Genomic DNA, 23,863 nt, shown 5'->3' with positions numbered 1-23,863 from the left:
TCATATTTATTAAATCTAACTGCATTCGCTCTGCTTCCCACTTATACAAATGAAAACTACATGATTAACATGTACAAGTCATCTGAAAAATACAGCTGTTCTGTAATAAACTGATTTTTGTCATCCCAGCCTTAATGCATAGTTTTTAAACATTGCCAAAATTCTGCAACTTTAACATGATTTCTTAGCATCCATTTTGACTTGAACATCATAATATAACACTTTTAAAGGATAACTTCGGTATTTTTCAACCTGGGCCCTATTTCCCCATGTGTATGTGTGCATATGATTGATAGGTACAACTCGTTCTAAAATTGGTTCAGTACTGAGGGAGGCGGATGCACCCGGCAGCCGCGAAATGAGCTAAAACGGTAATGGGGGCAAATGCGTCCCGTATAAGTTTGCGCATTAAAAGTGCTTTTTTTCGCCGGCTGCCCACCTCCCTCAATACTGAACCAATTTTAGAACGAGTTGTACCCATGAATCATACGCACACATACACATAGGGAAATAGGGCCCAGGTTGAAAAATACCAAAGTTGTCCTTTAACAGTCAATTAAAAATATCTTTTTTTTTTTTTAAATATACAATTAGGCCATGTTCTTTGAAATATTTTATTACTTTTTCAACAATTCACCACTTAATAAAGTGATCTACAACAATCTGAAGTATAAAACAGCTAAATGACATACGCAAATATGTTAATTTCAATTAAACAAAATAAATTAAGCATAAGATACAAAAATAGTAGATACCAGACCTTGATTTCCCATAAAGTGTTTTACCAGTATCCCAAAAATCCTCTCTATGACAGAAAATACACTATAAAATGAAATAAATAAAATCTGTTGTGTTTATCTACACTTATCAGAAGTACCCCTCACCAAATATAAAAGACAGGAAATGGAATATTACAGCTTCAGCAGTATGACCAGTGTATAGTAGGAGTGTTCAGTGTTTTTCTGCAGCATAACATGATAAAGAAAGAATGAAATAATGACTGACATATTCAGACGCAGTTTCACAGAAACTAAAGGAAGGATTGATTCCAATGTTTGACAGTGGAATGTTGGACTTTGAGTCCAGTTCAGCTGTACCACGTGTTCCTACAATATATGTGTGTGATGGTATACACACTCTATACATCCCTCAGTGGCACTCCTTCTTTTCCACTTTTCAGAGCTTTCTTCCTGCGCTTGCAGCAGACCACTGTGACCGTGATGATGAGGCCTATCAGCAGCAGGATGAGGAAGATGGCAGCAGCGATTACACCCACCGAATATACTGTGGAAGACAAAACAAGACAACATTACGTTAAAGAGCTTCACTTTACATTAAAAGACAGTAGAGAATAAAAAAATAACTAAAACAAAAGTTAAAATCCCCACTATCAAAACTAAGCTATTCACTACATCCCACAAACTGAAACTCTGTTGGTTCTTAACAAAGATGTAAATCTCAAAGAAAGAGCTCAAAAAGTTTGATTTTTCAAGAAGCTCAGTAATTACCTATACCAACTGGACATTAGTTGTTGTTTTTTTTCAAACATTACTCAAACAGGAAATAGTCCATTAGTTTGATGGTGTCTAGTTTCAGTGGCGGATTAATCCACGTGTGGTGCTCTAGTGCACTGGTTCCCAACCTTGGGGTCCCGAACCCCACTAGGGATTGCGAGGCCTTCTTGATTTTAAGGGATGTAAGAAAACTTGAAAAAATATATTTCAACAGCGGGCCTGTATCTCAGCATTTGATTCATTTCTTTGAAGACAGAAAACGAAATGAAATTATTTTCTCTTTGATTGTCTTTAATAGAACCACAGAGCAAATAGGAGAATGGCCCAGCGTCAGGGAGAAGGTAACACTGAATTTGTCCAAAAAAGAAAAGAAGCCTATTTAGTATGTATAATCATTAAAAAAAGAAGCATGGGGCGTCGGTGACTTGTTGGTAGAGCAGGCGCCCCATGTACAAGGCTGTTGCCGCAGCGGCCCAGGGTCAAATCCAGCCTGTGGCCCTTCGCTGCATGTCACTCCCTCTCTCTCTCCCTCCCCCTTTCACACTTGTCTGTCCTATCAATTAAAAGCTTAAAAATGCCCAAAGAATATCTTTAACAAAAAAAAAAAAAAAAAAAAGCATAAAACAGAAAGAGCATCATATGTTAAGTTGTTACTATCAGGAAAACTGATCTGTGATGAAATATTATAAGACTTTAAACTCTCCCAAATTGATCATCTTGTCAATAGCGCTGCAGGCTCGCTGCAAACAACACTTGACTCTATAGTACCTCTTAAAAGAAGTTAACAAAGCAAAGAAAGTTCACTCCTTGGTATAATTCTCAAACCCGAAAATTAAAACAAATATTGCAAAAATTTGAAAGGAATCAGCGATTACCCAAACTGGAAGAATCTCGTTTAGTCTGGGAACAAAGTCTCAAAATGTATTAGAGGGGCCTCCGCAATGCCAGAGCAAACTATTATTCAGCATTAATAGAAGAAAATACACTAAGAACAACCCCAGGTTTCTTTTCAGCGCTGTAGCCAGGCTGACTGAGAGTCAAAGCTCTATTGAGCCTTGTATTCCTTTAGCCCTTAGCAGTAATGATTTTTGAGCTTTTTTAATGACAAAATTCTAACTATTAGAGGCAAAATTCATGACCTCCTGCCCTCAAACGGAACCAATCTGCCCTCAAACACAGCTGTAAGACCTAATATATATTTTGATAGCTTCTCCCCGATTTCTCTTCAACAAGTGACTGCAATGATTTCTTCATCTAAATCATCAACGTGTCTCTTAGACTCCATCCAAACTAGGCTACTAAAGGAAGTCTTACCTTTACTTAACACTCACAAGATGATCAATTCGGGAGAGTATAAAGTCGGTATGGGAAACCTCTAATACTGAAGGACATGGTATTAAATTTAACAACGAAGGAATAATTTCCTTCCTATCTAATCTTCTCCCCTTTCAAATATTCTTGAGAAAGTAGTCGCCGACCAGCTGTGTGATTTTCTCCATGATAATAATTTATTTGAAGAATTTCAGTCAGGATTTAGAGTGCATCACAGCACTGAGACAGCACTAGTTAAAATTACAAATGACCTTCTGATGGCTTCAGACAAAGGACTCATCTCTGTACTTGTTTTATTAGATCTTAGTGCGGCATTTGACACAATTGACCATCAAATTCTGCTACAGAGACTGGAACATTTAATTGGCCTAAAAGGTTCTGCACTAAGCTGGTATAAATCTTATTTATCTGACTGTTTTCAGTTCGTTCATGTAAATGATGAATCATCCTTACATACTAAAGTTTGTTTTGAAGGTCCACAAGGTTCTGTGCTCAGACCAATCCTATTCACTCTATATATGCTTCCCTTAGGTAACATCATTAGAAATCACTCTGTAAATTTCCATTGTTATGCGGATGATACACAATTGTATTTATCAATAAAGCCAGAAGAAACTGATCAATTAAAGAAGCAACAGACAGCATTTTTGCCTATATATATCATTATGAAAATAATGTGGGTTGCACAGTAAAATCAGACTATCAGCGCTTACATAGGTTACTTAGTGGCTCTGCAATCTTTGCAATAAGCTTCTGCCACTGGGGACGAATTTTCGTGGAAAAAATCTGCTTTACAGCAGGAAATGTGTCATGTATTGCCAAACTGGTCGGTCAGCCAATCAGGGACTGGAGCTGGTCCTTATGAGGAACTGGCCGGGGCATGAGATAGTTGAGTCAGGAGCACAATGGCAGACTGACAAAGTTTGGAGATAAGTGAAAAACAGCCTCCTAAAAGAAAACGAGCTCCTCTGTCTGAGGAGGCGAGGATGCACAAAAAGGAGAGTGATAAAAGAAGAGGAAAAACAAGAGTAAACCTCAGTCGGGTGTTCAAGAGATGGAGGGAGCTCCGTCACCAAAGTGGCTTCAAAACCGGTGTCCAGCTAGCTTTCTTTGTAATGGATCAGTAAGTAACACAGCTAAATGTTAGCTAGCCGAGAGAGGACTGTACTGTACTGGTTGCTAGTTCATTCCTAGCTGGCCAGCATTGCAAATTGCTGCAACCAGGGACCAGGTAGCGAGTGTTGGTCGGCTTACATCCTCGTTGCCATTCTACGGCAGCCCTCGGACTGTTGTTTGTACTGATACTGTACATATTGGTATAATTTACTGTGAGCTGTTTGTACTGGTACTGTGCATTCTGGTATAATTATTTGCATTACTATTTGTTTTTTTCTTCAGATAAATCTGATAATTGTTGCTCAGTCTCTTTACTCATTTATTTAGTATAGTGCCAACATACGGGTGGCACGGTGGTGTGGTGGTTAGCACTGTCGCCTCACAGCAAGAGGGTTGCCGGTTCGATCCTGGGTGTGGGAGCCCTTCTGTGCGGAGTTTGCATGTTCTCCCCGTGTCAGCGTGGGTTCTCTCCGGCTTCCTCCCACAGTCCAAAGACATGCAGTTGTTTGTCTCTATGTGTCAGCCCTGTGATAGTCTGGCGACCTGTCCAGGGTGTACCCTGCCTCTTGCCTGATGTCAGCTGGGATAGGCTCCAGCCCCCCCGCGACCCTCAAGAGGATGAAGCGGTTAGAAGATAGATGAATAAATGAATGAATGAGTGTCCACACACCTTCTCATTCTACATATACATAGAGGTATACTGGTGGCTTTACAGCCTACATTTTATTGATTATCTCTGATCCCCACGGCAATGCTACGATTGTAACATTAAATTTAATTGAATAACACTAATTAACACATGAACGTACATGAACGCACAGCCGGACCGGCTTGTAAACAATGGGCTGGAGATCAACACAGAGAGAGGGTGTGTGAGGCATTGCTATACTCCAGATGAAATTACACCTCTAGTTCTTTACATAGCAATTTTTTAATTCTTTCAATCTAGAAATGATGAATTTCGCTTATTGCTCCTTTAAAGACATGAAAACCTGGATGAGCACCAATTTCCTTATGTTAAATTCAGACAAAACTGAAGTTATTGTTCTTGGCCCCAAACAACTCAGAGACTCTTTATCTGATGACATAGTTTCTCTAGATGGCATTGCTCTGGCCTCTAGCACTACCGTAACAAACCTCCGAGTAATATTTGACCAAGATTTGTCTTTTAATTCCCATTTAAAACAAACCTCACAGACTGCGTTTTTTCATCTGCGTAATATTGCATAAATTAGGCCTATCCTGACGCGAAAAGTTGCAGAAAAATTGGTCCACGCTTTTGTTACCTCTAGGCTGGATTACTGTAACTCCCTATTATCAGGTAGCTCTAATAAGTCTTTAAAAACTCTCCAGCTAATTCAGAATGCAGCGGCACGTGTACTAACAGGAGCTACGAAACAAGATCATATCTCTCCTGTTTTAGCTTCTCAGCACTGGCTCGCTGTAAAATCCAGAATAGAATTTAAAATCCTTCTTCTAACGTACAAAGCTTTAAATGGTCAGGCTCCGTCATATCTTAGAGAGCTCATAGTGCCTTATTATCCCACCAGAACACTGCGCTCGGAGACTGCAGGGTTACTCGTGGTCCCAAAACTCTCCAAAAGTAGATCAGGAGCCAGAGCCTTCAGCTGTCAGGCTCCTCTCCTCTGGAATCATCTTTCTGTTGTGGTCCGGGAGGCAGACACCGTCTCCACATTTAAGACTAGACTTAAGACTTTCCTCTTTGATAAAGCTTATAGGTAGGGCTGGCTCAGGCTTTTCTTGTACCAGCCCCTAGTTAGGCTGACTTAGGCCTAGTCTGCCAGGGGACCTCCTATAATACACCAGGCACCTTCTCTCCTTCTCTCTCTCTCCTTTGCTAACACTCATGTCCTGTTACTGCATCTGCCTAACTTGGCTGTGCAGCATGTCACTAACTCGGCTTCTTCTCCGGAGCCTTTGTGCTCCACTGTCTCGCAGGTTAACTTACATCGCAGCGGTGCTTGGATAGTGTGACGTGTGTGGTTGTGCTGCTGCTGTGGTCCTGCCTGATGCCTCCTGCTGCTGTTATCATTAGTCATACTTCTACTGTTATTATACACGTATGATTATTGTCACATATGTGCACTATCAGATATTAATATATACTTTCAACATATTGTACCACAATAGCCGTAATCAGAATTATAATATTATTACTTTAATTAATGTTGTTGTAAGCTACTGTCATTACCATCTGTCCTGCATCTCTCTCTTGTCTCTGTCTCTTGTCTCACTTTTTCAGGAGGCAGTTTTGGTCCCCTGCACTTTTTACCATCCAAAAACAATGTTACGCACTAATAAACTCAGACATGTCGAGCACTACAACCACACGGAAAACGGCCGCTCAAACTGAAGCCTGTTTCCCATTAGAGGGCACGATGAGAAAGATACAAGGAGCACAGTGAACTGAAAAGTAACAATAGAAAGATACAAGGAGCACAGTGAACTCAATAGCAGTGATGGTAATAACGGCATTATAAATAAGGCTCTACTTTTTTCTGTAACAAGTAATCAAAAAAGTTACTGCCGTTATCGTTACTCACAATAAAATGCGCTGTTACTCGGCTTTACTTGAGTTCACTGAAGCGGCTTTCATCCAAGCAAGCTCCTTCTCAGGGGAGCTCTAAAGCTTTTTTTTCTTTGGCGAGGGCAGGTGAGGGGGAATGGAGGGAGAGACAGCCACATAAGTGATGATGATTGGCTTAGGGAGAGTAAAATTTCATCATAAACCAATCAGAGGCAGAGTAGGGCAGGTATTCACAAGCACACAAGCAGGGTTGTCAGGTCCGCTTATTAGCCGCGACTGTGGGCTTGTTTTTTTTGTAAAGTCGCTTACAAATATTGGTGGTCGCGGGTTGCTTATTTGGGCTTGTTCTCTAAACGTTGCCTTTCTCTATATATCCTAGGGCTGGGCGATAAATCAATTTTATCGATTAATTCGAATTTGCAGTTTAGGCCGATTTGTTTTAATGAAAATCGAGTTTCTATTTAAAATCTGCCACCGCCGCTCCCCGCTGGGCTCCGGTAGTTCAGAGTGGGCTCACCCCTCCCCCCCGCGTGCTTGATACACAAACAACATGGCAGCGAGCGAGGAAGAACTCCTTCTCAAGAAAGGGAACAAGTTTTTCAGCGCTTTTGTGTGCACATCTGTGTCTGTGTCTGTGCTCACCTGTGTGTGTGTGTGTGTGTGTGTGTGTGTGTGTGTGCATATCAGGGCCGAACTCCGCCGTGCGCGATACAGAGAGCAGAGGAGGATTTTAGACGCGCACCATGTAGGGACAGAAATGACATGCCGTTGTGTAAATAAGATGAATAAGTGTTACCAACGCCAAGCTGGCAGACCCCCGAACTGTAGTAAAGGGACCTCCGAAGACCATTAGCTCCTTTAGCTTGTGTTAGCTCGTTGTGGCAACAACACATAAACAACAGGACTTCGTCTGCGTTAAAGAACGGCACTTTATTTTCAGCACTGCAGGGATGATGCACACAAATAACTCAAAAACAGCACGCAGAACTGTGTAGGCTTCTTCACTGTGGCTGCTCGATGTAAACAACATAGCACATGCCTCACTTTCTTCCTGGGGCGCATCCGTCTGACGTCACACACCACACCCGGCACACTAACGTCTCATACCTCCTACAACAACTACACACATACACAGCTCCACACACACACACACACACACACACACACAAGCCACACACATCAGGCTCAGCCTGTAACATAAGGTTATTTAGTTTGTTTAATAAAAGGACAAGGTATAGACCTGTTCTATAGGAAGGGTAACCTTAAATGACTTCTGTTGTGATCCAATATGATGGTAGGGGAAACACTGCCGTATGATAAGAAAGGGGTCCGGTGGAAAGCGATCACAGATGCAGTCGCCATGTATATTGCAAGAGATATGGTGCCCATATATATCAATCAGACTTTTCACCAGGGGAGTAGCCATCATTTCAAAGGTGAGGGGGACAAATTGTTCAGAGGTCTATTGAGGGATTTATCATCCTCTCGCATTCAGTTGCACTTCTCCTTAGCGGCTAAAAAGCCACATAACACAGCCACAGCACAGCACCAGGGGACTGACTTCAGTTCTTTAAAATGATATACTATCAAAGTCTAAAGTTTTAGCTGCCAAACTCTGGTTGAGTTGACACAGAATGACCCTCGAGCATCTACAGGGTAAGTAGCCAGATGACTAAGTGCCAAATGACAACACTGAACACGAAAAGTTCAGTAAAACACCATTCCTGTTAGCAAGTTATTAGCACACAAAATGGAATGGAAGTGACAAGGTAACAGGGTAGTAAGCCACATAATTTAATTTAATGGCATGAAGACAGAAAGTGACACAACACTAAACATATCAACGTCGAGATGTATTTTACATTTTAGTCAAATATGACAGCACAGATGTGCAAAATTAATCAAATATTTTTAAGCCTTCTCCCTGTGCTACCTATTGCAATACAGACAAAAAACATTTTAGAGTATAAATAAGAGTCTGGTCCACGGTTCCACGTCCGGGACGAAAACCACATTGCTCCTCCTCAATCTCAGGTTCAACTCTCGACCGGACCCTCTTCTCCAGCACCCTGGAGTAGACCTTACCGGGTAGGCTGAGGAGTGTGATCCCTCTGTAGTTGGAACACACCCTCTGGTCCCCTTTCTTGAAAATGGGGACCACCACCCCGGTCTGCCACTCCAGAGGCACTGCCCCCGATGTCCACACAATGTTGCAGAGGCATGTCAGCCCGGACAGCCCTACAACATCCAGAGCCTTGAGATATCCAGGGCGAATCTCATCCAACCCCGGGGCTCTGCCGCCGCAGAATTGTTTCACTACCTCAGCGACTTCTGCCTCCAGAAATTGGACGACCCGCCCCTGAGACCCCCGGCTCTGTTTCCTCACTGGAAAACGTGTTGGTGGGATTGAGGAGCTCCTCGAAGTATTCCTTCCACTGCCCGACAATGTCCCCAGTTGACGTCAGCAGCTCCCCGCCCCCACTGTAAGCAGTGTGAGCAAGTTGTCGCCTTCCCCCCCGAGGCGTTGGACGGTTTGCCAGAACCTCTTCGGAGCCGACCGATAGTCTTTCTCCATGGCCTCACTGAACTCCTCCCACGCCCGAGTTTTTCAGAATCAGAATCAGAAATACTTTATTGATCCCCGAGGGGAAATTATTTGTGTTACAGGTGCTCCTTGCAAGAGAGGAAAGATACGTGAAAATATAAGAAATTTAACAAGAGTATTTACAAATATATAGTTAAAATAAAACAGGAATTATTAACAAAAATAAAAAGTAAATATATACACACACACACACACATATATATATATATATATATATATATATACAGTATATATATATGTATACATATACATATACGCACATGTTGACTGTGTGAAAAAATCTCAGGGCCACTCAGAGGGAGGTGTTGTACAGTTTGATGGCCACAGGCAGGAATGATTTCCTGTGGCACTCAGTGGTACATTTAGATGGTATGAGTCTCCCACTGAAATTACTCTTGTGCCTGACCAGCACATGGTGGAGTGGGTGTGAGACATTGTCTAAGATAGTTTGTAGCTTAGACAGCATCCTCCTCTCTGACACCACCATCAGTCACACTCCGTTACCACAATGTCACTGGCCTTGAGGATCAGTTTGTTGAGTCTGTTGGTGTCCGCCACCCTCAGCCTGCTGCCCCAGCACACAACAGCATAGAGGATAGCACTGGCCACCACAGACTCATAGAAAATCCTGAGCGTAGTCCGGAAGATGTTGAAGGACCTCAGTCGCCTCAGAAAATAGAGACGGCTCTGGCCCTTCCTGTAGAGAGCGTTAGTGTTTTTAGCCCAGTCCAGTTTATTGTCAATGTGTACCCCAAGGTACTTATAGCAACTAACTCTAACTCTGCAATGTCCACACTGACCCCCTGGATGGAAACAGGGGTCACCGGTGTCTTGGTCCTCCTCAGATCCACAGCCAGTTCCTTTGTCTTTGCCACGTTGAGCTGCAGATGGTTCTGCTCACACCATGTGACAAAGTTATCCAAAACAGCTCTGTACTCATCCTCATCACCCTTGGTGATACATCCAACTATAGCAGAGTCATCAGAAAACTTCTGAAGATGGCAGGTCCAATAGCTGACATCCATGACATAGAGGGTGAAGAGGAAGGGAGAGAGGTCAGTCCCCTGCGGGGCCCCAGTATTGCTGACCACTCTGTCTGACACACAGCATTGCAAGTGCACATACTGTGGTCTGCCAGTCAAGTAGTCTACAATCCAGGACACCAAGGGGGCATCCACCTGCATTGCTGTCAGCTTGTCACCCAGTAGAGCTGGACGGATGGTGTTGAATGCACTGGAGAAGTCACAAAATATGACCCTCACAGTGCTTGCCGGCTTGTCCAGGTGGGCGTAGACGCGGTTGAGCAGGTAGATGATGGCGTCCTCAACTCCAAGTCGGGGCTGATAGGCGAACTGGAGGGGGTCCAAAAGTGGCTTGACCATGGGCTGGAGCTGCTCCAAGATGAGTCTCTCCAGGGTCTTCATGATGTGGGAGGTCAATGCCACAGGTCTGTAGTCCTTGGAGCCACTGAGACGCGACGTCTTTGGCACAGGAACGAGGCAGGATGTCTTCCACAGCAAGGGGACCCTCTGGAGACTCAGGCTCATGTTGAAGACATGCTGAAGTACTCCACATAGCTGGGGAGCACAGGCTTTGAGCACCCTGGGGCTGACACCATCAGGGCCTGCAGCCTTATTTGAGTGGAGTCTCATCAGCTGTCTTCTCACATGGTCAGCAGTGAAGCACATTGTGGAGGTGACAACACGTGGGGGAGGGGTGTAGTCCTCATGATGGAGAGTGTAGTCAGTCTCACACCCCAGCAGTGTCAAATCTGTTAAAAAACAGATTCAGTTCATTGGCCCTGTCCACGCTGCCTTCAACTCCTCCGTGGCTGTTGGTCCTGAAGCCAGTGATAGTCCTCATTCCACTCCAGACCTCTCTCATGTTGTTCTGCTGGAGTTTCCACTCCAGCTTCCTCCTGTACCTCTCTTTAGCCTCCCTGATCTTCATCTTCAGTTCCCCCTGTATTGTTCTCGCCTCCTCCCTGTTACCAGCTCTGAAGGCCTTCTTCTTTGTGTTGAGAATGGCTTTGATGTCCTTTGTTACCCACGGTTTGTTATTTGGGTAACAATGGACAGTCCTGGCTGGGACAGTGGAGTCCACACAGAAACTGATGTAGTCTGTGATGCATTCTGTGAGCCCATGAATGTCCTCCCCATTTGGCTCACAGAGTGCCTGCCAGTCTGTCACCCCAAAACAGCCCTGCAGTGTCTCAAAAGCCTCTTCCGACCATCTCCTCACTGTCCTCATGGTCGCAGGCAGACTAGAGGTACATAGCAGGGGTTGAGTTGCACCAGGTTGTGGTCTGACCTACCCAGAAGGGGGAGGGGGGAGCAGCTGTATGCACCCTTAGCGTTTGCATACAGCAAGTCCCTCTCTGGTAGGACAGCTCACATACTGTGTAAAGGTGGGCAAAGTTGTTTCCATGGTGACATGGTTGAAGTCACCCAAGATAGCTATGAAGGCACTTGGGTGTTTAGTCTGAAGGCGGGCTATGGTGGAGTGAATGACGTCACATGCCGACGTCGGGTTGGCAGAGGGGGGGGATGTAAACAGTTACAATAATGGCATGTGAAAATTCCCTGGGCAAATAATACGGCCTCCGCGACTGCCGCTGCTTGGCTCCGCTTGGCTCGCCGATACCCATCAGCTGCTTCCGGAGACCCACGAACCAACCATGCCCTGTAGGCCTCCTTCTTCAGCCTGACGGCTCCCCTCACCTCTGGTGTCCACCAATGAGTTCGGGAATTATTGCCACGACTGGCCCCTTGTGGCCACAGCTCACAACCGCCGCCTCGACAATGGCACAGCGGAAGGCCCATTCAGACTCAATGTTCCCCTCTGCCCTCGGGACGTAGTCGAAGCTCTCCCGGAGGTGGGAGTTGAAGATCATCTTGACAGGTTCTTCCGCCAGGCGTTCCCAGCAGACCCTCGCTGCTCGTTTGGGCCTGCCAGGTCTGCGTGGCGTCCTCCCCTGCCATCTGATCCAGCTCATCACCAGGTGGTATACCCGGATAAGTGGAGGACGACAAGTACAATGAGTATGAGTAATTAGTCATCATTTAGCGAACATTATCTACATGCAACAGCATTACTCAACTTACATGGTTTGTTTGGAAGAAACTGTGCAAGGTTTTTTGATTCTTGCTGGCTGGTTTGCTGAACATAGTTAACACAGCAACACTGTCCAGTAGCACACATCTCGTCTGTGCGATTGATTCTGATCACAACACGACAGCATGTGTATGCGCCTGGCGCTGTCTACTCATGGTGCATTTAAAGACGGCTCGGAAAAACACGTTACCACATGCTAAAAACAAATTGAGTTATTCTATTAAGTGTCAATTTCATTCATTTAACATTCAAATAAACACAAGAAGTTTGTGCTCTAGAGAAAGGATCAGCACTAAGTGAATAACCTCCTAAGCCCTATGATAAGCTATTATGGCAAGGCTAAACTATACAGACCAGTGAGCAGTGATAACTATCAAGTCTTTGGGGTCATCAGGTGGGAACCTCCTTTCACCAGTGTTTCCTCTAGTTGGTCCCATGACACCTCCAGGAGGCTAGACAGTGATCTCTGGCGTCCCAGAGACACTCCCCTAATGCCAGGTCTCACTGCTCCCCGCACCAACCCAACAACCTCCTTTAACTTACTTACACATGGCTTTCTCAGCTCAAAGAGCACTGCCACCTTCAACAAACCCAGGCTCTGTTCATGTGAGCTCCAGGTAGAGATAGTACTGATACTACCTTTCCTGACATTCACCATACCATTTCACACACTACATGGCATAACTCCAATATAAGCTAAAGTTAAAGGAGATAGATAAACTCACAGGATCAGCAAACACACTCATCTTGCAGCATGGTCTGATAATAATCATATGTGTATAATAACAGTAGAATTATGACTAATGACTAATGATGGCAGCAGCAGCAGGAGGAGGCATCTGGCAGGACCACGGCAGCAGCACAACCACACACATCACGCTATCCAGGCACCGCTGCGATATGAGTTAATCTGAGAGACAGTGGAGCACAAAGGCTCCAGAGAAGAAGCTGAGTTAGTGACATCCAGAATGGCCGAGTTAGCAAGATGCAGTAATAGGATATGAGAGAGAGAGAGAGAGAGAGAGAGAAGGAGAGAAGGTGCCCGGTGTACTATAGGGGGTCCTCCGGCAGACTAGGCCTAAGTCATGCTAACTAGGGGCTGGTACAGGGCAAGCCTGAGCCAGCCCTAACTATAACCTTTATCAAAGAGGAAAGTCTTAAGTCTAGTCTTAAATGTGGAGACAGTGTCTGCCTCCCGGACCGTAACAGGAAGATGATTCCACAGGGGAGGAGCCTGATAGCTGAAGGCTCTGGCTCCTGATCTGCTATTGGATACTTTAGGGACCACGAGTAACCCTGCGTTCTCAGAGCGCAGTGTTCTGGTGGGATAATAAGGCACTATGAGCTCTCTAAGATATGACGGAGCTTGACCATTTAGAGCTTTATAAGTTAACAGTAGGATTTTAAATTCAATTCTGGATTTTACAGATGATCTCGTTTCTTAGTTCCTGTTATTACAAGTGCTGCTGCATTCTGAATTAGCTGGAGAGTTTTTAAGGACTTACTAGAGCTACCTGATAATAGAGAGTTACAGTAATCCAGCCTTGAGGTAACAAAAGCGTGGACCAATTTTTCTGCATCTTTTCGGGTCAGGATAGGCCTAATTTTCGCAATATTACGCAGGTGAAAAAATGCAGTCCGTGAGGTTTGTTTTAAATGAGAATTAAAAGACAAATCTTGATCAAATGTTACTCCGAGGTTTCTTACGGTAGTGGTAGAGGCCAGAGCAATGCCATCTAGAGAAACTATGTCATCAGAGAGTCTCTGAGTTGTTTGGGGCCAAGAACAATAATTTCAGTTTTGTCTGAATTTAACATCAGGAAACTGGTGCTCATCCAGGTTTTTATGTCTTTAAGGCAGTTATGGAGTTTAGTTAATTGATTACTTTCTTCTGGCTTCATCGATAAATACAACTGTGTATCATCCGCATAACAATGGAAATTTATAGAGTGATTTCTAATGATGTTGCCTAAAGGAAGCATATATAGAATAAATAGGATTGGTCCGAGCACAGAACCTTGCGGAACTCCAAAACAAACTTTAGTACGTAAGGATGATTCATTATGAACATCAACAAACTGAAAACGATCAGATAAATAAGATTTAAACCAGCTTAGTGCAGAACCTTTTAGGCCAATTAAGTGTTCCAGTCTCTGTAGCAGAATTTGATGGTCAATAGTGTCAAACGCCGCACTAAGATCTAATGAAACAAGTACAGAGATGAGTCCTTTGTCTGACGCAATCAGAAGGTCATTTGTAATTTTAACTAGTGCTGTCTCAGTGCTATGATGCACTCTAAATCCTGACTGTAATTCCTCAAATAGATTATTATCATGGAGAAAATCACACAGCTGGTCTGCGACTACTTTCTCAAGGATCTTTGACATAAAGGGAAGATTAGATATGTCTATAGTTGGCTAACACCTCTGGATCCAGGGAGGGCTTTTTTAGTAGAGGTTTAATTACAGCTACCTTAAAAGACTGTGGTACATAGCCTGTTAATAAGGATATATTGATCATATCTAATAAATGAGTGTTAACTAAAGGTAAGACCTCCTTAAGTAGCCTAGTTGGGATGGGGTCTAAGAGACACGTTGATGATTTAGATGAAGAAATCACTGCGGTCAATTCTTGAAGAGAAATTGGGGAGAAGCAATCTAAATATATATTAGGTCTTACAGCAGTGTTTGAGGTTAGATAGGTAGGCCTACTATCTGAGGGCAGGAGGTCATGAATTTTGTCATTAAAAAAGCTCATAAAATCATTACTGCTAAGGGCTAAAGGAATACAAGGCTCAATAGAGCTTTGACTCTCAGTCAGCCTGGCTACAGTGCTGAAAAGAAACCTGGGGTTATTTTTGTTTTCTTCTATTAAAGCTGAGTAATAGTTTGCTCTGGCATTGCGGAGGCCCCTCTTATAAGTTTTGAGGCTGTCTGCCCAGATTAAACGAGATTCTTCCAGTTTGGTTAATCGCCAATTCCTTTCAAACTTTTGCGATATTTGTTTTAACTTACGGGTTTGAGAGTTATACCAAGGAGCGAACTTTCTTTGCTTTGTTAACTTCTTTTTAAGAGGAGCTACAGAGTCGAGTGTTGTTCACAGCGAGCCTACGGCGCTATCAACAAAATGATCAATTCGGGAGAGGTTAAAGTCGGAACGGGAAACCTCTGTTACTGAAGGACTTGGTATTGAATTTAACAACGGAGTAATCATTTCCTTAAATTTTGCAACAGCACTATCTGATAAACATCTAGTATAGTAACTGTTGCTGAGTGGCGTGTAATCGAGTAAAAAGAAATCAAAAGTAATCAAATAATGATCCGAATCAAATAATGATCCGCTTTCTCAGCCCAAACAGCACTGCCACCTTCAACAAACCCAGGCTCCGTTCATGCGAGCTCCAGGTAGAGACAGTGCTGATACTACCTTTCCTAGCACATTCGCCATACTCTGTTTCACACGCTACATAGTATAAGTCCAATATAAGCTAAAGTTAAAGGAGATAGATACACTCACAGGATCAGCAAACACACTCACCTTGCAGCATGGTCTCAAACAAAAGGGATTCAAATAGGCCACTCCCACACTTAAATAACCTTCCTCTTCCTGGATTTTCTCCTGAGAGGACTGATTGGTGGATCTCTCCATCTGATCTCAAGGAGTTATGTACCCTGCTTAGTAGTTCCCCCTGCTGGCCCCCAACTGACATTAGTTTTTTCTCATCCAGATCCACTGGCTAGCTCGGGCTGCTTCATCTGACATTTCCTTCACTGTCTTCCTCAAACTCTGTCCACGCACTCCGAGTTCCCCCAGGAGTGAAACAGCTGATCTTGCTATGAATCCCCTACACCCCACTTCCACTGGACAAATCCTAGTTTTTCATCCTCGCTGCTCAGCTTCTGCTCCTATATCTGCATACCTAAGCTTTTTTCTTTCATAGGCTTCCACTGAGTCTTCCCAATGAACTGTCAGCTCAATGAAATACACTATCCATTGACTCACTGACCACAACACTATGTCAGGCCTCTGCTTGGTACAAACTATTTCCTGGGGAACAACAAGCTTTCCACTTAAATTTACTTGCATTTCCCAATCACGAGCACCTTCTAGGCGGCCACACCCTTGCCTCCTTACTAAGTTATCCCTTCTGTATTGCTCCCCCTCACGAGCAAACTGAATTGCTAAACTGCTATTCGTAAAACCTTCTGAATTTAACTGTCTTCGTTTCCCTTCGATGCCTGCAGCTAAACATTTCAACACCTGGTTATGTTGCCATGTATATAGATAAGACAGCGCTGAAGTAGCGCTTCAGTTGCCTTCCTTCCAATGCGTATACATGTGTTATGCATGAGAGAAGGTGTGTGTTTATGTGCGGGTGTGTGTGTGTGTGTGTGTGTGTGTGTGTGTGTGTGTATGTGTGTATGTGTGCATGTGTGTGGGTGGCATTGGGTTTTGTTTGTTTTGTTTTGCTTGCTTTTATTGTGTAAAGCAGTTTGTGCTACATTTTAATGTATGAAAAGTGCTATATAAATAAAGTCTGATATATATTGGCCTTGTGACAAGCTAACTTTACAGCCTGACAAAATATGCTTTAAGGTTGCGGTACCTGAACACAATGGACATGATGGGTCCCCGCTGCATCATGTGCGCTGCCTGGTGTACCAACACAGACATCACGGCATTATGTAGGCTACACTGACAACGCTGATGTGAGTGTGATGAGAGCTCTCGCAACAGCCAAGAGGTTCCCAGGGAATCTCTCCATCTCATCGTAGTCATGGATGTGCCGGTAATTGTTTACATCAGTTGTGGACATGAGACGCTCTCAATGACGTCATCTCACGGCGTCCTCTTCTTCTACGGGTGTTCTTTTGCATTTTATTTTTCATGAGAAGCACCACCTTCTGCTCGACCTGTTGACTCCCAATACTCCCAAAACAATAATGAATGGAAACGTGCATAAATCCGCATTTTCTTTTGCGCATTTTCACAAAATTCGCTTAAAATTTGCGATACATTTGGATGGAAATCCAGCTAATGTCATGATGGTTTTGTCAATGTTAAGACGACAACTTTCTTAAACAGAACAAACGCTGGTGTCCTTTTTTTTTTACACACAGCCTCACAGTTTGTGTCAAAATTTAATTTAGAGTAAATAGGCCCAAGGTACTTAAACGAGGTACACAAATGAGGTCATCCTCTGAACTGTGGGACTGACGTGCTGACGTAAGCGTGTTGTGTAATTTCCGGGGTTTCTGTGATAGCGTCTCTGTGCCAGTGTTGCCAACTTAGCGACTTTGTCGCTATATTTAGCGACTTTTCAGACCCCTCTAGCGACTCTTTTTCAAAAAAGCGACTAGCGACAAATCTAGCGACTTTTTCTGATGTTACTGGAGACTTTTGGAGACTCTGACATGAAAGCACATATTGTTCTTATTCTTCTCGACAAGCAGTGGATGCTGCCATGGGCCCCTTCCCCATCCCAAAGCACTCACAGGCGGCCCAGTCTGTAGAATAAGGGAGACGGGATGCCATGGGTACAGAGTAGAACGTGTGTATACTGAATGAATGCGGCAGGCAATACATGGCATTATGGGTAATGTAGTCTACCGCTACATCTCCTCTTTTTAACTGTGCAATGTCCTTCTTAAAATAAGGTATACAGTACAGGCCAAAAGTTTGGACACACCTTCTCATTCAATGCGTTTTCTTTATTTTCATGACTATTTACATTGTAGATTCTCACTGAAGGCATCAAAACTATGAATGAACACATGTGGAGTTATGTACTTAACAAAAAAAGGTGAAATAACTGAAAACATGTTTTATATTCTAGTTTCTTCAAAATAGCCACCCTTTGCTCTGATTACTGCTTTGCACACTCTTGGCATTCTCTCGATGAGCTTCAAGAGGTAGTCACCTGAAATGGTTTTCCAACAGTCTTGAAGGAGTTCCCAGAGGTGTTTAGCACTTGTTGGCCCCTTTGCCTTCACTCTGCGGTCCAGCTCACCCCAAACCATCTCGATTGGGTTCAGGTCCGGTGACTGTGGAGGCCAGGTCATCTGCCGCAGCACTCCATCACTCTCCTTCTTGGTCAAATAGCCCTTACACAGCCTGGAGGTGTGTTTGGGGTCACTGTCCTGTTGAAAAATAAATGATCGTCCAACTAAATGCAAACCGGATGGGATGGCATGTCGCTGCAGGATGCTGTGGTAGCCATGCTGGTTCAGTGTGCCTTCAATTTTGAATAAATCCCCAACAGTGTCACCAGCAAAACACCCCCACACCATCACACCTCCTCCTCCATGCTTCACAGTGGGAACCAGGCATGTGGAATCCATCCGTTCACCTTTTCTGCGTCTCACAAAGACACGGCGGTTGGAACCAAAGATCTCAAATTTGGACTCATCAGACCAAAGCACAGATTTCCACTGGTCTAATGTCCATTCCTTGTGTTTCTTGGCCCAAACAAATCTCTTCTGCTTGTTGCCTCTCCTTAGCAGTGGTTTCCTAGCAGCTATTTGACCATGAAGGCCTGATTCGCGCGGTCTCCTCTTAACAGTTGTTCTAGAGATGGGTCTGCTGCTAGAACTCTGTGTGGCATTCATCTGGTCTCTGATCTGAGCTGCTGTTAACTTGCGATTTCTGAGGCTGGTGACTCGGATGAACTTATCCTCAGAAGCAGAGGTGACTCTTGGTCTTCCTTTCCTGGGTCGGTCCTCATGTGTGCCAGTTTCGTTGTAGCGCTTGATGGTTTTTGCGTCTCCACTTGGGGACACATTTAAAGTTTTTGCAATTTTCCGGACTGACTGACCTTCATTTCTTAAAGTAATGATGGCCACTCGTTTTTCTTTAGTTAGCTGATTGGTTCTTGCCATAATATGAATTTTAATAGTTGTCCAATAGGGCTGTCTGCTGTGTATTAACCTGACTTCTGCACAACACAACTGATGGTCCCAACCCCATTGATAAAGCAAGAAATTCCACTAATTAACCCTGATAAGGCACACCTGTGAAGTGGAAACCATTTCAGGTGACTACCTCTTGAAGCTCATGGAGAGAACGCCAAGAGTGTGCAAAGCAGTAATCAGAGCAAAGGGTGGCTATTTTGAAGAAACTAGAATATAAAACATGTTTTCAGTTATTTCACCTTTTTTTGTTAAGTACATAACTCCACATGTGTTCATTCATAGTTTTGATGCCTTCAGTGAGAATCTACAATGTAAATAGTCATGAAAATAAAGAAAACGCATTGAATGAGAAGGTGTGTCCAAACTTTTGGCCTGTACTGTACATTTAACACTGCAACTTACTTTTGCAAAATAAAGCTCAGCATAACAACTCTGTGTGGAATGTTTTCTGTAACACTGAACAACACAGGATAATCTAAACACTCAGGAACATCTTAATTCTCATTCACCTATAAATCAAGTCTCTCTGGAGCCCTTGAAACCCTGCCTGATGCAGTGATGGTTGGCTGTCTAGGAGAGTTCCCTGTGGCCCTAAGGTGGATTCTGTTTTTCCTTAGTACACTCCTGTCAGTCTCTACCAACTAAGACCTTGGTGTGTTTGCTGTTCCTAATACAGTTCCTGGAGCTTCCTCTTTGGTGATCCACACTTTCTGTCCTGAGGTGAGCTCTGGGAGTGTTCTGGATCAGTGGTGGAGATTGTAGTTTGCAGCCTGCTTACGCCTCTCTTCCTCATCCTTCCTGCGAAAAGCCTGCAAGTCCAGCCATGTAGGATCAAGCTTTCTTTGAGACTGGGGTAGTGATGTGTGCAGGTTTCTCCCCATCAGTAACTGTGCAGGTGAGAACCCATGTGCCAGGGGCGTGGCTCTATATGTCAGTAGTGCTCTGGTTTGGTCAGTGTCCTTCTTCCACAGACAGGACCGTTGTCAGATACTACAGTCTCTGGATATCCATGATGAGCAAAAGCCTCCTTCACAGCTCTGATCGTTGCATCAGCTGATGTCACCTTGAGCTCTGCTATCTCAATGTATCTTGAGAAGTAGTCCACAATCAGCAAGTATGTCTTCTTTGTCCACTCAAATAAGTCCATCCCTACTTTTTGCCACGGCCGCTCTGGGACTGTGGTTTGGATCAGAGGTTCTTTGTACTGTGTTCTGTTTCTCTGGCATATTTTGCATTGGTCTACTATTCTTCTGATCTGAGCAGAGAGAACAGGCCACCATACTGATTCCTGGGCTCTGGCACGACATTTGGAGATTCCTTGATAACCTTCATGAAGTTTATTCATGACGTCCTCTCTGAGGGCCTGAGTTATGACGATTCTTTCCCCTTCCATGAGAAGATCTCCTGCCAGATGCAGCTCTGAGCTGACCTGCAAGTAAGGTGAGATCTCTGGTTGCACTCCATGTTTCTCTGACCATTCCGTTAGACAGTAGTGTGCCACTGTTTTGCATGTTTCATCTGTTTGCTGTGCCTGTTTGATTTCTTTCAGCTGTGTGTCTGTAGCAGGGACAGATGACACCACATTATCGACACTTGAACCCCCTTTTCTAGTTGTAGGTCTTCAGAGGACGGTGCGTCACTCAGCGGAGCCCTTGACAACGTGTCTGCAGTGATGAGGTTTTTTCCTGGGACATGGATGATGTCATAGTCTTATCTTAAGAGTCTCAGGCGGAACCTCAGAACTCTGGGTGGCAGGTCGTCCAAGCCTCTGGTACTCAACAGTGGGACCAGGGGTTTATGGTCTGTCAAGAGTGTGAAATGTAGACCCTGCACGTATGAGGTTAGTCTTTCACACACCCATGTGACTGCTAGTGCTTCTTTTTCAATTTCTCTGTATCTGTCAGTCCTCTTGAAATGTGTCACTCGTTGAGCTCAGTTCTTCTCTCAACTTTTCAAAAGCCATCCGTTGTGGTTCTCCCCAGACCCACTCATTTTTCTCTCTCAGTAAGTCTTTTAGTGGCACGGTGATGGTAGCCAGATAGTTTGCCATGCCTATAAGGTGACGAACATCCTCCATGCATGTTGGCTCTGGCATCTGTAGGATCGCTTTTACTTTGTTTGGATCTGGCTCGATGCCCTGGCTCGATGCCCTGCATCTCCTAAAGCATATAGGAGGGAATCCAACTGATATCCCTTGTCCTTTTCTTGTAGTCCTGATGCGATGCGGAATCTCTCAGACCGTTGGATCCATCTTGGCCAAATGGCTCTGGGTCTGTTATTTGTACAGCTGCCATTGTTGTTTTGCATTTCTTCTCTGTGTGGGCCTAGCTAACTAGCATGTTACTGACTGGAGCAGACTCACTAGCTTTTACCGCGTTTGAGAGCATGCCTTGTTTGTCGTAATTTTATGGATTGATTTAGCCACTAAACTGCCTAAACTGTAGAAACTAACTAGCTAAAACTTACGCCGCTTATAACAGGGTTGATCTAGTTGAAGATCATGTGTTCATTTTCACTATCTGACACCAGGTAGAATGAGGGAGAAGGGACGCAATGGGTACAGAGTAGAACGTGTGTTTACTGAATGAATGTGCCAGGCAGTACATGGAATTATGGGTAATGTAGTCTAACGCTACACAATCCTCCCTCCCAGCTGCAGTCAGAGCAGGAGAGGTTAACCCCTTCGTGTCTAGACTGCAAGTGAATCGCGCATGCGTGGAGCCACCACTGGCTGATCCTGTCCTGGCTCACAGTCAGGGCGTGATGTAAACCCATATTCAGGGTGTTTTTACTCAGTTTTTGTCTCTCCCACTACGTTATTCCTCTCTCCTACAGTGTCCATTACAATTACATGCATATGGACAATTATGCAAATTAGGCAATGAAGTCATTTAGTGACTTCTAGAGACTTTTAGGACAGCCAATAGCTACTTTTCTTACTGAGGAGTTGGCAACAGTGCTCTGTGCTGCTCTAGAGAACTCTACTCCAGCTTGCTTTCTGCTTTTTCCTCACTTCAGTTGCTTAACATCTACTTCAAGTCTTAAGCCACACTAATTCTGTTTAAGCACTTATAGCTCTCCTCTTTTTTACAACTTTATTGCTAATCTTAGCTGTTGTTTGTACGTTATTAGCCTTAATAGCTACATTGGCTTAACAGTTAGCGATGTCTTCTCCTTCTGCTCTTTCTTGCTCGGTGTGCCAGATGTTTAGTTATGCCTCTGCCTCCTTTAGTGGTAACTGTAACAAGTGTAGCTTATTTGCTGCGTTGGAGGCAAGGCTCAGTGTATTGGAAGCGCGGCTCCACACCATGGAAAATCATTTAGTAGCTGTGGTAGTTAGCCAGCCCCCTCTAGCCGGCACGGAGCCACATAGCATAAACCACGGAAGAATTCAAACATGCTGCTGTCCCAGTGCCACTGTCTCTGAGATAACAACACTCCTCCCAAAAGTTTTGTCTACACACCGAGGAGTCAAACAGCTGATCATACACGTGGGTGCAGTGGACATCAGAAAGGAACAGACTGAAGTCTTGAAAAGGGATTTCACTAAGTTTTTCAAGGAGCTTGATAAAGTGGAGGTCAAGGCATTCATTAGTGGACCTCTTCCAAACATAGACAGCTTTGGACAGCTTTGGAAAGCCCTGTGTTCAGCTGCTTCAGCTGAACACATGGCTGACTAATTAATAATTTGATCTCTTCGTATAATCTTGATTTTATGTTTTTAACTGAAACATGGCTTGACAAAAACACAGGTAATGCTAACGGAATCAGCTCCACCCAACTACAAATTTGAATCTGAAACACGAGAAAACAAAAAGGGTGGAGGTGTCTGTGCAATATTTAGAGATCATATGGTTATGCACAGGTTGTCATTTGGGGTGTTTTCATCATTTGAGTATGTATCCTTTAAAATAGAGCTGAAACAATCTCCGTCCATACTCTATGTAGTTATATACAAGCCTCCCCAGCACCGTCAAAGTTTTATTGATGATTTTACCAGGATGCTTTCAATTGTATGCACAGACTTTGATGGTTTGGTCATTACAGGTGATTTTAATGTACATGTGGATAATGTCTGTGACAGAAATGCTGAAGAGCTCAGTGCTGTCCTTGAAACCTTTGGCCTGACTCAGCATGTGTGTGAGCCCACTCACAGCAGAGCGCAGCACACTCTGGACCTGCTCATTACAAAGGGGGTTAATATTTCAAACGTCAATGTGGTTGATGTTGCTCTGTCTGATCATTTCTGTGTCTTCTTTGACCTGTCTGTTTCTCCGAAACCACCGGCTGGTCCTGCAGTTGTTCGGAGAAGACACATAAATAACAGCACAGGTGCTCTGTTCATGGAAATGATAAACTTTGAAAATGCCTCATGTTCTAATGTTGATGATTTGTTGAACTCTGTTACTTCGAGTGTTTTGAATGTTCTGGACACCATTGCCCCTGTGAAGGTTAAAATGGTTAAAAATAAGCAGAAGGCGCCATGGAGGAATGACGACTCGGTCAGGGCACAGAAAAGGGAGTGCCGGAGGGCCGAGCGGCAATGGCGCAAGTCAAAGCTTCATGTTCATTATGAAATTTATAAAGAAAAGTTGTACGTGTTCAACCAGATCTTACGTAGAACAAGGGAGAGGTACTTTTCTGAAATTATTGGAAACTCTCCACATCTAAGTGTAATGAGTTTGCAGTATTCTTTTGCGACAAGGTTCAGACCATTAAAAAT

General features: G+C 43.9%; 1 protein-coding gene across 1 annotated transcript in view; it reads right to left on the bottom strand.

Moving 5' to 3' along the window:
- Positions 1-600: 600 nt before the first annotated feature.
- Positions 601-23,863, bottom strand: part of f3a (coagulation factor III, tissue factor a) — a 43,281-nt gene continuing 20,018 nt past the window's right edge. The window contains exon 6 of the mRNA XM_033639247.2: positions 601-1,284. Coding sequence (XP_033495138.1) covers positions 1,139-1,284 — 146 coding nt within the window. The 3' untranslated portion in view covers positions 601-1,138. The remainder of the gene's footprint in view (positions 1,285-23,863) is intronic.

Source organism: Epinephelus lanceolatus, chromosome 20, assembly GCF_041903045.1.
Source record: "Epinephelus lanceolatus isolate andai-2023 chromosome 20, ASM4190304v1, whole genome shotgun sequence".
In the NCBI taxonomy this organism is placed as follows: Eukaryota; Metazoa; Chordata; class Actinopteri; order Perciformes; family Serranidae; genus Epinephelus; species Epinephelus lanceolatus.
This window is presented reverse-complemented; position numbering and strand designations above follow the sequence as displayed.